This window comes from Diachasma alloeum, unplaced genomic scaffold (assembly GCF_001412515.2).
Source record: "Diachasma alloeum isolate Michigan unplaced genomic scaffold, Dall2.0 Dall_scaffold_01668, whole genome shotgun sequence".
NCBI lineage: Eukaryota > Metazoa > Arthropoda > Insecta > Hymenoptera > Braconidae > Diachasma > Diachasma alloeum.
The window spans coordinates 86,074-102,099 of NW_021681762.1; the positions used below are offsets into that span (position 1 = coordinate 86,074).

Sequence of the window (16,026 nt, forward strand, 5' to 3'; positions counted from 1 at the left end):
CCCAACAATATACTGACTCGCATAGCAAGTCCACCCATTTGAGTTCGTGTTTAAGGAAGAACATAAAAATGATTGAGAATAGAGCTTCAGAAACCCCGTACGATAAGAATGAGTACGTGACGTGTAAATTCTAAAAATAACCACAATCAAGAGTACTCCGACCTCCCTAGCCTTGAGTACCTCGCACTGAGTTGAAAATTCAACAAATGCGGTGTACGCACCCCGGCCTCAAGGACTGCCGGTGCACAGAATCCTTTACATTGGACGCAGTGAGATGGTGAGTCGATAAGACGAGAAGCAAGAAGAGGAGAATGAAGATCTTTAAATAATTCTGCGAGAACTCGACGATTCACGAGGTCACTCTTCTCCCTGAGGAGTTGGAGGTTTTAGTCTGTACGTCAAGAGAAAAAACAACCGGATATCGCGAGAATGATTTTTCATTCGAGCTGGGAAACACGGAGAGTGAAATTATTCATTTTCAGGGACATGTCATTGATTTTCAGGAATTTATCCCCAATTGTTATGGATTCCTAATATTCCTTTTTTCCTTTTCCTACACTGAGAGAATAACGACAAAGTTCTCAAACAAGTCTTACTTGTGCCAAGAAAATAGTTTTTTGAAAATTATCAAAAAAGGATTTTTTTTGTGCCAAACAGGCAGAGAGTGCGTCGGAATGAAAGATTTTTGTGGCAAAAAATGTCATTTCTAGCACTACTCCTTCGTTATTCGCTACTCCCATACGTATTTTGCTCCCGAAAAATCTTTGTTTTATGCGAAACAAGGGATAGTAGTTTTTCGTTTCGGCTGTCTAATAATCACAGACAACAAACGAACCCTTAAATGAAACAATAATAATGATATGATAGCAATCGTATAACTTAGGGATAAAATATTTGTTGATAAATTTTCCTTCATATGAGACATTTTCATCCTGAAAAGGCACCGTCTGGTGTGAATTATCCGCCTTTTGAGTCAAATATTTCGTTGCTGTCGAAAGCAGAACAATTATTCATGTTTGAGACTTTCAAATTCAAACCAAACAAATTCTTCTTTGGCAATTTTCACCCAGCGATTTTGTTGGCCCTAACAAGACTTGTTTGACAACGTGTTTGTTTTTCTCTCAGTGTAGTGGGGGAGTGGGGTCGACTTAGAGTCGTACTGCACTGTGAATTTTTTACTGTCATTGGCCTGGAGAAATACGCTCAAAAAAAAAAAGTCTTCTCCCAAGAAAATAATTCCCTGGCAAAACTGTTTTTTTTCTCAGTGAAAATTCCTGAAAATCAGTGACATGACTCTATAAACAATTACTACGCAATCCTGCGATAATAATCGAGAAGAATAACAATGGATAAACCCGAGCAATTAGCGAAAAAATTGCGTAAGAAGAACCAATTAGGAATTGTAAATGTTTCATATTGATATTCATCATCGCTCTCGGGCAGGAGATCCACGAGGACAGGTGGTTTGCACGAGTCGCTCACTGTGTGTTGCCTTCGAGATGACTCGTGAGTAGTTTACCAAACTCCCTCACGACGATTGTAATTCACGATTCGAAATGCGGAAACATCAAAAAAATTATTGACAGAGACGCGTTTTGGATAACTGTGGATGGAAAATAACAGGAATACTGTGCAAATGACTCATCGTTAAAAAAAATAAGTGGGAAGGTGCTCTTGTATTGCATATATACTGCAGTATAGTCATTTTTGATAATAAATTAGGATATTTCCATTCGAAAGGTTATCTTGCACATCATTTCCTTCTATCACGTATGATTCGTTGTTAATAGAAAAATTTTATTTATATTTTATTTACTTGAATGAATTTGAAATATCACAGTTGATGAAACCACCAGAAAGCTCACTTTCAGGGAAATTCATGAAAAATTTTAAATTTTCGACAATCATCATAAAAATTGAATCAATCAATATAGCTATGGTAATTATCTTTCAACTTCGAGTTAATGGCAATAAAACAAACATTTTAAGTCATGATTGAACTCATTTGAAGCATGATATCCAAAGATATCCCGGGAATTCTGATTTTCAAAAAATACACAATTTTCGCCAATTTTAAACTAAATCAAAATAACGATTATTGCTATCGCCTTCATCTTCGAGCTCGGGTAAAAAGACATCCAAACAATTTTCTAATCGATCATTCAAACAGTTCCGAATATTTTTTGCAATTATCGTGAAAAAACAATTTTTGAAAAATTAAAAAAAATTGAAAAATTAATAAATTAATAAATTACTTGAATTCTAATTAATGGCGATTGATAGGGCTTAACAATACTTGTGTTTGAGGGAAAAAGATTCATTTCCATCGATTCATCAGCGAACAATTCCACCGTTAAAATACACTGTTAAAAATTTTCGTCCGAATTTTCTGTGCCAAATTTCGGAAATTGTTATCGTGTTCAAGTTCCACTGAAATTTCAGGAAATCTTGTCGTTGAAAAGTCGTTGAAAAATATTTATTCCATTGATTTTCTGCTCAAATGATCTGGAAATCAATAAAATACTTGATTTTCCAGTTCAATTATTCTCTGAAAATTCCGAAAAATCAGGAAAATTCAGGGAAAAACTGAAAATTCATGTCGCTCCCATGAGATTCACTATAATATCTTCCACGAAATGTAAAAAAAATTCTAACAGTGTACAATGTGTTCATTCGGAAGTAAAAACCACCCGAAATAAAAAATCCGTAAATCACGTTTCTTTTTCGTCTGCATTTTCTACAAATAATTATCAAAATTGAAAGGAAAAAATGAATTAAATAAGGCTCGCGTCCTCGGGTGAATCGCGATAGCCATAATGATGGACCTCATCATCTTGATGGTAAAGTCACGATTATTCTACATAGAATGCCAGGTAACACTGCATCCTTTGTCTACAACCAGTGAACAATTCCCCTGATAAAATGTGCATATTTCTGGTGGGATTCCGCCGAAAGAGGGTCATGATTATTTTTTCCTCCGTTATTCTAATTCATTTTAATTCCAATGCCACTGAATTTGCGCGAGGGGAATTTGCGTTTCGCTTTCAACTGACATGAGGCGAAAGCTTCTACGTCTACTCGTGCGTTGCACCCACTCGTAGGAAAATCAAAACCCCCCGATGCAACCGTGAAACACGATATTCACCGGTCGCTTACAAATGATATCGCAATGTCCGAGTTGTTCCAATGCGTCGATACGCGTTGCGAAATTTTTACTGTCATCTTTGGGTATGTGGTGTCATGGGTAATGGAGGTTTCAGAGTTGTCGGGATGAGTTCAATTGGTATTGGAGAGCTGAACGGTTACATTTTATGGGTGCAATCAGCATAGAGTAGGAATGAAATAAATTGTTTGAATTTGGAATTCAGTAATGAAGCGATAAAGTTTGAGTAGTGAAATTTAATGTAGTTGTTAATTATTTAATTATCGCGAGAGCAAGTGGTGATGGGGGAGTTGACGAAGGATTTTTTTATGGGGGATTTTCAGTGCTTAAAAAATGTGCTCTGGCGTTTCGTCCTTGTGAGCCTTTAGAATTATTTGAGATGAAAAATTATAAATTGTGTTTTATTTTTTATTATATTAAAAAAGGGAATTTATATAGCGTTCCACACATTTGTGACGTCATAGGAAATGATTGGATGGGGTAGGAGGGGAATCGGGATTATTCTCAATATGAATAACCAGAAAATTTTTATTGAACAAAATGGATAGAAATCATTTGAAAAATTATTTGACTTAAGAAATTGTAAATTGTGATTTAAGAAATTATTTGAATTAGAAATTCAGTAATGAAGCGATAAAGTTTGAGTAGTGGAATTTGATGTATTTGTTGATTATTGAATTATCTCGAGGGTAAGTGGTTTTGGGAGGAGTTGTCGGCGGATGGTTTTTTACGAAGAATTTTAAGTGCTTAAAAAATGCGGTCTGACATTTCGTCCTTGTGATGCCTTGGAAATATTTGACGCTAAGAAATTGTAAATTGTGACTTGAGAAATTATTTGACTTAGAAATTTAGCCACGAAGCGATAGATGTGAAGAGTGAAACTTAATGTATTTGTTAATTATTGAATTATCTCGAGAGTAAGTGGTTTTGGGAGGAGCTGTCGACGGATTTTTTTGTAAGGAATTTTAAGTGCTGAAGAATTTGTGCTCTAACATTTCGTCGTTGTGACTCTCTGAATTTATTTGACTTGAGAAATTGTAAATTGGGATTTAAGAAATTGTTTGAATTAGGAATTTAGTAATGAAGCGATAAAATACGAGTAGAGGCATGTAACGTTTTATTAATTATGGAATTATCTCGAGAGTGAGTGTTTTCGGGAGAAATTATGGAAGAATGTTTTTTATGGAGAATTTTCAGTCTTTTAAAAATGTATTTTACATTCCGTTCATAAATCCCTCGAGGATAATGACATAATTAACAAAAAGGTCTTATGTGCTACGATGTTTTCGTCGGGGAGCTTGCCGAAATTCCCAAAAACTGTCCTTTGACGTATTACCACCCATCAAAATAATTTCATAGTTAACCAGACGTTAAATTTTCACAGTAAATCCCCCAAGCTTGCTTCCCCTGGAATACCGCGTTCATTCAGCGTTATGGGGTCATAAAAGTAATTCCCCGCTATAATGAACAAATTTCATCAACAGTTTTATCGCACCCACCGCTGCAAATTCAAAGAGAAACTGTGATAAGTCGACTGAAGGATTTAAATGAACGGCTTCATATTTCTTCCGACAAAATAAATAGTGAATTTCTCTAGTACTTTCAACTAATACTTCGGTTTACCCTCGAATTAATCAATAAACTGAACTTAAAAATCGAATGCGGCGTGAATATCGAATGTTTCACAAAAATATGCAAGGTGAGAAAATAATTCAAGACCGGTTTTATTAACACCTATCAAAAAACTCCCTCTGACCCCTTCGTAGGAGGTAATCGCAAGGGTTCACTCGATTCCACGACAAGATCTAACGTATCTAACACGATGGAAAATGATGGTAGATTGAAGCGATTTTCCAGCTTGTGGCATCCAATGAGAATGGCCGTCACTCCTCGGTGTGCGCAATTGGCCGTTGGGTAACAGAAAGGATATAATACGATATAGGAGCTGGACGAGAGCAGGTTTCGCCGATGCCAGGTATGTGGGACGCAGTTAAGTACACGTACACACGCAGGCGGTGTAACCGTTTATGTTCAGAATCAATTTATTTAAAAATAAAGGAAAAAGACTATTTTTTTAGGGAGATTGGATGACCTTGAAATATCCGTAGACCGTATTCTAGTTGGACGTATTCTAAAATTGTCATGAAAGTATTCAGCAATTTTTTTGTCTTGATTAATGATCTGGTGCGCAAAATTTTTGGCTTGATGAATCTTTGGGTTAAAATTGATGATTTTGGTGATTTATTGCATGAATTCGTCAATTAAATAATGAAAAGCTTGGTTGATTGATCATTACGCACAGAACAATTATGCACAAATGTAGTGGAAGTCAACGAAAACGTGAATCGGGGAAAACAATCGTAACAGAAGGAATTCAACCATTTTTTTATGGTTTGATTAATGATTTTGCAGACATGATGTTTGTTTTGATATTGCTTAAGTGTATTCAAGCTATTTTTACAGTTTGGTATAGACCACACTATAGAGTCAACCATTTTTAATAATGAAATTTGTCAATTCATTGTGTGAAAAAAATTTTAAAACAATCATGAATATTCAGCGTTATTCAAATTTCATTTTACACAGAATTATTATTTTTTGGGACACTCGTTTCAATTATTTTAATTATTATTTTTTTGAATATTCGTTAAGGTTCCCTTACGGAATCCTAATTTTTTCTATGAATGAAAACGATTTCTGGTAAAATTCTGAATATGAATAAATTTATTACGATTCCGAACACAAACTTATTTTTGTGCTGGAAAATTGATTGTTTATAAACTATTTGTAGAAAATGCTCGTAATTTTCAAAAATCGCACTTTTTACATTATTTCATCAATTTTTTTCCAGAAGTAAACTTTCTAATTTTTTTTTAGATTTGTACAAAATTTCCCAACGGTTCAATATCGAGATTCAAATTTAGACCTGAAAGGTTTAAATGAAAAAATCATTGTAAAAACTCCGGAAACTGAGGGTTAAATGGGGCTCAAATCAAAGCTCTATTGTTTGACTACAAAATAAAGAGAAAATTTAACGGAAGCATTTAACTGGAGAAAACATAGCCAAAGTACTTGGATATCCTCAAAATTTGAAATCCTGCAAATTCCGAAAAACCAAGTTTTTTTCTTTGAACTCATCTGACTACGAGGCGCCTCCCCTTCACTAGTCAATCGATTGCAATAAGTCAATTGCGCGCAATAAAGAGAAAAACCTCATCCATAAATATATTCACAACGCATTCCGCGGTACGCAACGCGTCGGGTTTTGACGAACGAGAATGGAATCACGATGATATCGACTGTGCGTCAATAGTCAGGCTCACCTGGACGGATAGCGAAAGTTAAGTTAGACATTTGAAATTTATATTTATTATTGCAGACCAAAGAGAGTGATTCAGGGGTGGGCGATGCACACGTCTGGATGAAAATCTGATGGAGACACAGAAGGTTGGAAAATTCTTTTGTACATTGTGAGTGCGTTACCCCCGGAATACTCGGGCTTTTTATTCACTTGGGAAGATCTCACTATTGTTAATTCTTCTTAATTTCACCGTTTTCATCGCTTTTTGTTATCACTTCATTGCTAATTAATCATTCAATTATATTGTAATAACTCCAGTGGAAAATTTGATGGTGGAGAGTTGTGGCTGCAATTTACGGTAACAATCGCGAAAATTTTCAGCAAGAGTCATTTCCTTTGTGCAATTTTTGTGGAATTTCAAGGAATCCCGTCATTGAAAAATTCCAATCTGTTTAGAAAATTGATAAAAACTGTAAATTTCAGTCAAATCATTCTGTGAAGTAAGAAATTTTGAAACAATTTAAAATTCAGTTCATCAACACTGAATGCAGAGAATTCAAGTGAGTTGGTGAAATTCGCTTCTGATTTCCACTTAAAACTCTCCGACTTCACTCGTATTTTCTGCTAAACTTGGAGCAATGTAACGCTCTTCACCTACAAAACTAATAAACTATCCATTAAATTCCGTTCATTCTCTAACAGTACAATAATTTTGAGACATAAAGATCATTTCTCTCTCTCATTCCAAAGATTCATCATTAAATACGAAAACCGGTGAGAGTTTAGTTAAGTCTTCTAGCTCTGTGCCTGAAGAAAAATCATCCTAAATGAGAAAAAAAAACACGGTTTTGTACACACGGCGAATCCACTATCACACTGAGCAAAAGCGTTCTAGGTGTATGAGTTTGAGAACGAGTGGAGTAAAGGCACTGCGAGCACGAGAAAGTCAAGAGCGAGCGTTTGGGATCTGCCAGTTAGCCTACTTACTGTACTTACAAATACTGACATTCACGGAGTTAAAAGTATGATATTACGGTGAATCTTCAAAATCGTTAGTAATTAGCGTGAAGCAAATTATTTTGACTTTCAATTAATTTTTTCATTCATTAAAAATTGATAAATTCGTCATTAAAAATCGTTAGATCGAGGCGAAGCGGTTGGAGTGGATTTATCATCGTCAATTTCGGTGAGTTTCATTAATGAAAATTAGAGAATGAAAAAATGAGGAATTACGCTTTCATTCATAAATGATTTAATGAATGGACATTCCGAGGATGGATACCGACGATTGCAGGACTCGATTGATTTTTGATCCCGACGATTATGTAATTGGCAAGGCCCCTAGGTCATTTAGAAGGCTGTCCATAACGTCTTCCAAACTGGGGAGTTTCAAAATATCATTCCACTTTCCAACGCATGCCCCATGGCGCGCCCCAAGGAAGGAGAAAATCGGTGACTTTCGTTTTTTTGAAATATCGAAATCATTTTTTACCACAAAAAAAAGCCACAAATTTCACTGATTTCAATATTTATCGCGGATTGATGATAATGGGGTTAAAAACAGAATTCATTGAATTTCACATTTTGCGAATTTTGAGATTAATATTATCAACTGTTTGCATAAAATTTCGAAATCAATAATTGAATAAAACCACTCAAATATTGTTGCGTTGATCTGCAAATGGAGTGACTGTAAAATTTTTTACCCTTGACTTTTTTGTCTCACATGCTCCGATAATTAAAATTGTGTCTAATCAATGAATACACGTTAATGATAATTGGATAATCGTCTGTTTTTCATCGTCAACAAAATTTGCTGTTTACTTATTCAATTGTGGGATGAGGAACTGACTAATATTTCTGAATCAATACTCCATTTAATTAGTGAAATGTTGAGTAAAATGTGAGTTTTCGTAATTACCCAAATATCCCGATGCTAAGTGGCTTTATCATGAGCTTTTTTAGCAGACAGATTTTCCGCAAAAGTGTCTCTTGACATTTCTCCGTAAACCCTCTCAATTTTCAAGATATTCGTACAGTTGTAGATGGTGACGTGAAGTGATACAAATGAAAACGAATACGATATTCCTTTACTAGGAAAATTAATAACTTTCTCACTGGACATTAGTGATAATGTCACTGAAAATTGGTGACAAATCACTGAATTTCAAAATTTTCACGCACTGTCGTTCACTCAGATAAATTCATGAAAGTCAGTGATATGTCCCTGAAAATAAAAACTCTTCTTTCCCCGTGAACAATCATTCCCCCCGAAACTTGTCGTTAGGGTATATCCCTATAAAACACGTTTTTACCAAGACTGTCCCCATGTTTTTCATAGATGATGTTTATGTTTATCTATATTACACAATTTAGAAGATAATAAATAATGAAATCCAACACGCGAGGCATAAGCCAAACGGGAGTTGTGGGCCCCCCGAACTCGATTTTTCAATCTGCTGAGAAAACGGCTCTTACGTTGTTCTTAAAAAACTACTCCGTAATAGATTGATAAATTCCAAACACGGTGAATTTTTTGTAAACTTTTGTACTACATAATTTGCGCGCTACTCAACTGTAAAAAAAGGAAATTTCGTGAAAGCATTCTTTATTTGATTCAAAAAATTAATTAACAAATAATTTCTCATTTGATTCAAACAGTTATTGTTGCCTGCATCAACAACACATGAGAACAGAAAAACTCAATAACTTATGAGAATTCCGAACGTAATTGATCGCACGATAAGAGAATCCCCGCCCCGTGTATTTCCAATTTCGAGGAGAAAAAAGTTGAACAAAAAAAATTTATTCCACGTTCACGGGTAATTTTGAACTTTCAATGAATAGAAAATAAGGGTATGGAAGCGAAATATTTGTCAGATAATCTAAGACCTCGATTTGAAAAAGTACAAAATTATGAAATTTTGAGGTTAAACATGAGGATGTTCAGCGAGTCGATTTTTCAGAAAATTTTAATAATTCATTGAAGTAACTCTCGACCGAAAAAAGTAGTTGATACGTTCCCTATATTTGAAAGTAGGAATATATATTTTTTATAGATTTTTCATTCATGAAGTTTTTGCGTGAAAAGAAACAACCAAAAAACTGCGGGGATTCCCTCATTATGCGACCACTTGAGGGTTAACCCAAGTCCCTTTAAATTTCGCGCATGCGCGCGATTTTCCCGCGGATCCGGCGCATCAGCAGTCAAGAAAACAACAAAACGCGTTCTCCCCCCGAAGCCCAGCGAAACCCCCTCGAAAAACCTCCCAAAGAAATCCCCGGAAAATTACCACAGTACCCCTGCGCCCCTGGAAACCCCCATAAATAACTGGGTCAAAAAATCATCACTAACATGACTCGCTATTCCCGCCTGTCCCGTGCGCAGCCCGAAACAGCTGACTCTCTCCCCCAACTCCCCAGTGCCCGCGAGTGTCACCGGAGCGTTTCCCAGTTTTCACCTGAAAATCCGACACTTTCACGCGCCTCACTCGCTCCCCGATCCAATCCACATTCCCGTTTCCCCCCAAAACCCCCAAAAATCGCCACCCGAACCCCAGAAAACCCGAGAAAAATTCAAACCCGACACCCGCGCGATTTAAACTCCTCAGACCGCCGCAATCGATCGTAAACTCAGTCCCTCCTCACCCACTATTACATAATTCTCCTAATCCCAGCGAGAAAAAAACCTCAAAAATCCTCCCCTCAAATTCGCGAAAAATCGCCTCAACAATAAAAAAAATCCCACCGCAAAAACCCGGAGTGCATGACATTAAGTCACGAGTGATCGAGAGCACGAGCACTTCCGATCGCCTAGGTTATGTCGACATTTAAAGCCCCTAAACCCTCAAAAAAAGATGACAGAAACTCGACATGTCACTCCCCCAAATCCCTCGAAAATAGCAATAAAAGCCATCACGACTGATAAGCCTTCTCTCCCCGAACTGTCGACCCCAAACTCCGAAATAAATCCCGGAAATAATCAGCTGTTTCTGCGCTTTCTCATCAGTCAGACGAAACAAATTTTGAAAGAATCCCAGTGACAAGTGGATTAATTAATTTCTATTAATACTACTTACTTTACATTGTTGCAAAAACTGATTGAAAGACGGCTGATTATCCTGATGAAACTTAACACAGCCAGTGGTAAATCTCCTCTTAAAATGGACAAAATTAACCGATTGTTGGCACAATTTCTCAACCCGTGCACACAGCCTACTCGACCCTATACCCGCCATAGCGAAAACCGTTGTGAGGAACACTGTGGTGTACCACTCGTAGTTACTTTCAACGTTATAACACAACGAATGGTTGAACAGTTTGGTTTGAGCCCCACTTTTACCCTTTTAACCCATCAAATTGTCCCTCTCCTTAATGGTTATATCGCGCCCTCCCCACCCCAGCGGTATTTTGAGGATATTTAAACCATCCACGTGCGATCGTTGTACCCCCTACTTCGTGGACGTATTTACCACCTCTACCGGGTTTTTCATTACGGGGCTTGTCTTTCACTTGTGCCAAGACGGTGGACTGGGGCAGTGAGACACGTTGATTGCTTCTGTGGAGGTTGGAGTGGTTATTGATGATGAGAACCTCGTGGTTTTGGTTTCACGGCGAAGGGGAGGGGGACTTGTTGGTAAAGTCGGTGCCGGTGGGTGGAAAGCCTTCGTTGGGGGTGGAACGCCATCTTGCGGAGGGAATTCGTGGGAATTATGAGTGCTGAGAAGGTAAAACAGACTGGGACTTTCAACTTTTGAATTCTGGGGGAAAATGCTATTGGAATATGTGCACTATCTGGCATGCATCGAGATGTAAAATGAATTTCCTTTTTTTCGGACACATTATGAATTTTTGCTCTCCAACTCATACATTAATTTAAATACTTAATTTGGCTACAATTCAGTAGCGAAGTGGTCAAACGGTTCAAGTCAATTTAGTCTTTGGTTGAGTTTTTCAGAAATATTTACGAATTTAAGGGAGACAGCGAAATTTTCATAATAACCTTTTTTGTAGAGCGAATTGAGTGCTACTAAAAAGGTTATGAGAAAAATTTTGCTATCTCCCTTAGATTTCGAGATATTCATTCAAAACTGGCTAATAGCCAAAATCGACTTAAACCGTTTGATCACTTCGCTACTGAATTATATTACAATAACTCTCCCAATAATTTTTGACAATAGGGAAAACCTGTAGCTTTAAAAAACCTGCGAAATATTTTTTTTTTGCATTGTGGCGGGGGGGCGGAATGTCGGCGAAGAAACATCGCGAACCCTGGAATGCTCTGTCGGTAAAAAAATTGTCAATTTCATTGGAGTCCATTCCGGTGCTTCGAATATTTTGGAGTGAATCGTCTATCATGGCTTCAAATTTAATAAATCGATTGAATTTAGCATTGACAAGGTGTGAACACTTCATTGCATCACTGTTTGGGCCTAGATTTCCACCAGGTAATTGAAAATAATCTTCGAGAATTCCTCGAAAGGTCTAGGAAAAGCTAAACTGCATGGATAACCTCAAATTAGCATTAACTGTGTGTGTGGTTCATTATTTTTACTCGCTGTGTCTTTTGATTTGTTAATCCAGGGGCTCTGTGCAGTGTACAGTTGGGTGATCAGAGATGTAATCTAGAGAGCTTTTGCGGAGTTAAATCGTCACCTTCGTTGAGGGATGTCTTGCGTGATGGAATTCTGTGGGCTGTGCCGAAGCACAGGAGGAGCTTGGAGAAACGAATGACCAGGAGGTTCGGGATTCCTGAATTGCACTATAAGATGTACACGCCGAAGAATATTCTTTATTGTCCTGCTTGTGGACATCCCCATGAGCCTGGGATTCTCTGCAGTAAGTTGGAGAGGATTTTGTTGATTTGTTAGCCAGGAAGAGGGGACACTAGAAATTTTGAAAATTTCACGTGTCATCACGTGTGAATAAATTCAATAGAAAAACTTAGCCAATTCGCTGGAAAATTCTACTGGAATTCTCTCGAAATTCTATTGGGGTTCTATTACAATTTCAGGGAAGTCTCGTTAAAATTCGGTTTTTTTTGCGCTGATTCTGTGAGATATTTGACAAAAAGAAGTCAATAGATTTCGATTTTTCTATATGAATTTTCTCTTGAAATTTTTTCTGTCAGTTAAATTGCGTGAGAACAATTTGAAGAAAATCATGAATATTCAGAGTCATTCAAATTACATTCTGCAGAGAACTATTTTCTTTAAACATTCGTTGTTTAGAAAAAAATAATCGATGTTGTTCAAACTTTTGGAAACCTAATTTTTTTAGTTCAGTTCTTGGATATATCCTCAATCCTCTCAGGAGTTTCGGACACTTTTACCGAATTTTACATATGAATGATCGTTTTAGAAGGCTCAAATGTGTATTATTCTTTTTTCAAAGACTTTTCAATTCGATAAACAGAATAAATATTTTACATTTCCACAATAAAAAGGTCTATTTCAGAACTCTGGTTCCAGTAATGGAAATAAGTAGAATTTTCATTTGTTTCAAGAGACTTTTGTTTGAAATTTAAAATTTTTGTAATCAATTTTCTACCAATTTCTCTCTGCCAGCAATTTTACTAAATAATCCGTTACTAAATCATCACTCCAGATCACTGTTATGGAAGAGTAAAAGCTGAAACAAAGGAAATTCAGGACGCGATCGAGGCAAACCTGGGTTTAGAACCAGTAGAACAAAACGTAGTTGTCCTGTATGAAGGAGAGAAGGAATTGAAAGGAGCTGATTACTGGAAAGGGCAGAGGATTGTCGAACTCCCGAAGAAGAGGCCTGCCTGGTTCCACTCAAATCTGATGCAACCCACCACCCAGGAACCTGCAGAGACAAACGACCTCAAACCTGACCACTTAGCATAAATAAAAAACTTGTAATATTTCTTTAATAAACTTCGTTTTTGAAACAGTAGAATCATCCCTTCTTCTTCTTTAAAATAACATTTCGTTCTTTATTTCATTTTAATTATGTTCTACAGATTGTTAAAATTATTGTTTATAGGATGACAATGGGTACTTCATTATCACTGATCAATACAAAATATTTGCTAATGAAATAAAATGAAAAAATGACGCCGATTTATCGATTACTGAAGACTGGACGATTAAAATCCTTTAAATGCGGAAAATTTCAATTTTTTGTTTTATCACAACCTTTGAATGTCTCAAAGGGGAAACATAATATTTCGTTAATAAACTTTCTCTTCGAACCACTGGAAACATCTCTTCCTCATTTTAAAAATAACATTTTCTTCTTTATTTCATTTTAATTACATTCTATAGATCATTAAAATTATTATTTATAGGATGAATATGGATACGTAATTATCACTGATCAATACAAAATATTTGCAAGCGTTTGTTCCAATAAATTGAAAAACTTATGCTCATTTGTCAATTAATGGAGATCTAGTGTTTAAACTTTGTCTCATCATGGGAAATTTTAGTTCTTCTGTTCTCTTTTGTCATTTTATCACAATCGTTGAATGTCTCGAATTATTTGCTTCGGGTTTCGTTGTCACTAAGGTAACAACTCAAACCCCGAGGGAGATCCTGTGGAAAAGTGTGAGAGCACATGTTCGTGGAACGTCTCGAAGGGAACTGACTTTCCAAAGAATGCTCCGCACATCGGACAGATCTGGGCATCATCTGGGGTTTTGTTCACAGACCCTTCGACTTTGTCTGATTCTAGGCTTACGGCGGGTGGCAGGCTCGTCTGGGTGGCACCATGCTCTCTCAGACTGTCGTCAGAGTCGAATTGCGTGCCTGTTTGACAGACTTTTTTGCTTGCTGAAAAGTTTTTTAAACGAAAAAATACTTCAATTCCTTTTCTTATCATCATATAAATTAGAAAAAATTATATTATTAATTATAGAAAAATTATTAGTTCTGAACTTCGTAAGCTACCTTTTCTAATTCGTTTCAAATTCTGAAGGACTTTTTTCAGTTTTATTTGCTGTGAGAGCAGTGCATCCTTAGTTTCAAGTAATTTAGACTCGTGTTGCTTCAATTGCTGGAGAGAATCATTGTTTCCCTCGTCTGGATACGCAAAACCGACGTTTCTTATGTTTATGTCAGCACCATTTTGCAAAGCCACCATCTAAAATCCATCGATGTCATTTCAACAATTAATATTCGTTTATAAAAATAAATTAATCTGAACAGATTGTTTTTGATTTTTTTTTTAAATGAAGGGAAAAAATGGAGTGGAAAAATGTAAAAAAATTATGTGATCGAATTCCAATGGAAAATGTCTCAATAGAAAAAAAAAAATTTTCTCAGTGAATTGAATTCAGAGAGTATCAGTCCCTACCTCTGAATACTGCTGCTCCAACTCCACCTTCTCCATCATAATACTATTAATAAGCCTAAGTGAAATCTCCTCGAGGCTGGCATCGCCCTGAGCCCCCCCAGCATCCTGAGATTCCCCAGCATCCACACCCTTGGGGGCACACTGTGGCACTTCCTTTATACTGTAACTGGACGTCTCCAATGCTTGACCTGCAGGATGCTGCTTCAACGTGTCAGATATCTTGATAAGTTTACTCCCTAGGGTCTTATTCGTTCGAGTCAGACGTGTGAGTCTATTCCACAGCTGGCGATTCTCCGCAGCGACCATCAAAATATGATGAGACAACTGAGACTTCTGTTTCGTCAGTTCTTCGACCTTTTCCTGCAATGAAAATTCGTTTGCAAAAGTGAAAAAATAAAATTATGGATTTAAAAATTATGGCCTGGAGATTTTGGTGATTTTCATCACCTGGAGACGTTGAATTGTGACTGCTTCACTGCTGATGTCAATACTAGCAATGTCAGGGTCCAGATCTGTTCCTTTCTCCACTCTCAATCTCACATTTTCCTCCTCAACAGCAGCCAAACGATTCTCCAATTGTTGACATCGTTCCTGCATCGTCTGGAAGGCAATCTGGAGGGCATGCTGAGCAGCTGTGCTCTCCTCCCCAACTGGACCGTTCGGCATTTTATCGATTCCTCTGATCACTGCCCTTTCATGATCAATTATTGCTCCAGAGTAACGATTAAGTTTAAAATTTATCTTCAAACTGTTAGGTTAAACGACACATCACTCACAATGAGGAATCTGAGCATTGTGGAAGGCCTCAGCATCACTGCAGATTCGTGAAGAAGATCATTTTTAATGAATAATGCAGAATGCAAATTGCTGCTTTGGATCGTAGCTGTTTGACACGGTGAGAGTCAAGGTTAATATTTTTCCGTTCGGAGATTCCATTCTCAGAAATGACATACGGAGAACGCGTGCTCAGTTGATATTGCAGTGATCTGACGAAAATAATTTAATTAAAAAAATTAAATTAATGTTTTTATCATTTAATCCGGGCTAAGACGACTATTCTAATTGACTTTGACTTTTTATAATTGACTTATATCGTTTTACCACTTCGCTACTGAAATTTATTGGCCCAAACAGGACTCGTTTTCCCCATCACATTTTGTCATACGTATTGTCAATAAAAATTATCTCGGTTATATCTTTCTTCACAAAACAACAGATTCGTCATTATTCCCTCCTGTTTGCT

At 36.7% G+C, this 16,026-nt stretch overlaps 3 protein-coding genes across 6 annotated transcripts in view; 1 reads left to right on the forward strand and 2 right to left on the reverse strand.

Annotated features, from left to right (window-relative positions):
• Positions 1-11,036, reverse strand: part of LOC107046657 (decaprenyl-diphosphate synthase subunit 1) — a 57,825-nt gene extending 46,789 nt beyond the window's left edge. For both annotated transcript variants that reach the window (XM_015269318.2, XM_015269317.2), the window contains exon 1: positions 10,544-11,036. In XM_015269318.2, the coding sequence (XP_015124804.1) occupies positions 10,544-10,702 (159 nt within the window). In that variant the 5' untranslated portion in view covers positions 10,703-11,036. The remainder of the gene's footprint in view (positions 1-10,543) is intronic.
• Positions 11,037-11,551: 515 nt separating this feature from the next.
• Positions 11,552-13,382, forward strand: LOC107046662 (39S ribosomal protein L32, mitochondrial). Its single transcript, XM_015269325.1, has 3 exons — positions 11,552-11,911; positions 12,048-12,302; positions 13,071-13,382. Exons 1-3 carry the CDS (start codon positions 11,710-11,712, stop codon positions 13,331-13,333), a joined length of 720 nt encoding a protein of 239 aa, XP_015124811.1. The 5' UTR covers positions 11,552-11,709; the 3' UTR covers positions 13,334-13,382.
• A 318-nt stretch (positions 13,383-13,700) lies between these two features.
• Positions 13,701-15,768, reverse strand: LOC107046660 (protein spindle-F). 3 transcript variants are annotated; one of them, XM_015269323.2, is made up of 5 exons: positions 15,560-15,768; positions 15,231-15,469; positions 14,784-15,143; positions 14,378-14,570; positions 13,701-14,260 (listed from the first exon to the last, which is right to left on the reverse strand). In XM_015269323.2, the coding sequence occupies exons 2-5, from the start codon at positions 15,447-15,449 to the stop codon at positions 13,992-13,994; spliced, it is 1,041 nt and encodes a 346-aa protein (XP_015124809.1). In that variant the 5' UTR covers positions 15,450-15,469; positions 15,560-15,768; the 3' UTR covers positions 13,701-13,991. The 3 variants fall into 3 exon arrangements, with proteins under 3 accessions (XP_015124809.1, XP_015124810.1, XP_015124808.1); XM_015269324.2 differs by having other exon boundaries at positions 15,231-15,474; XM_015269322.2 differs by having other exon boundaries at positions 15,231-15,493.
• Positions 15,769-16,026: the final 258 nt, after the last annotated feature.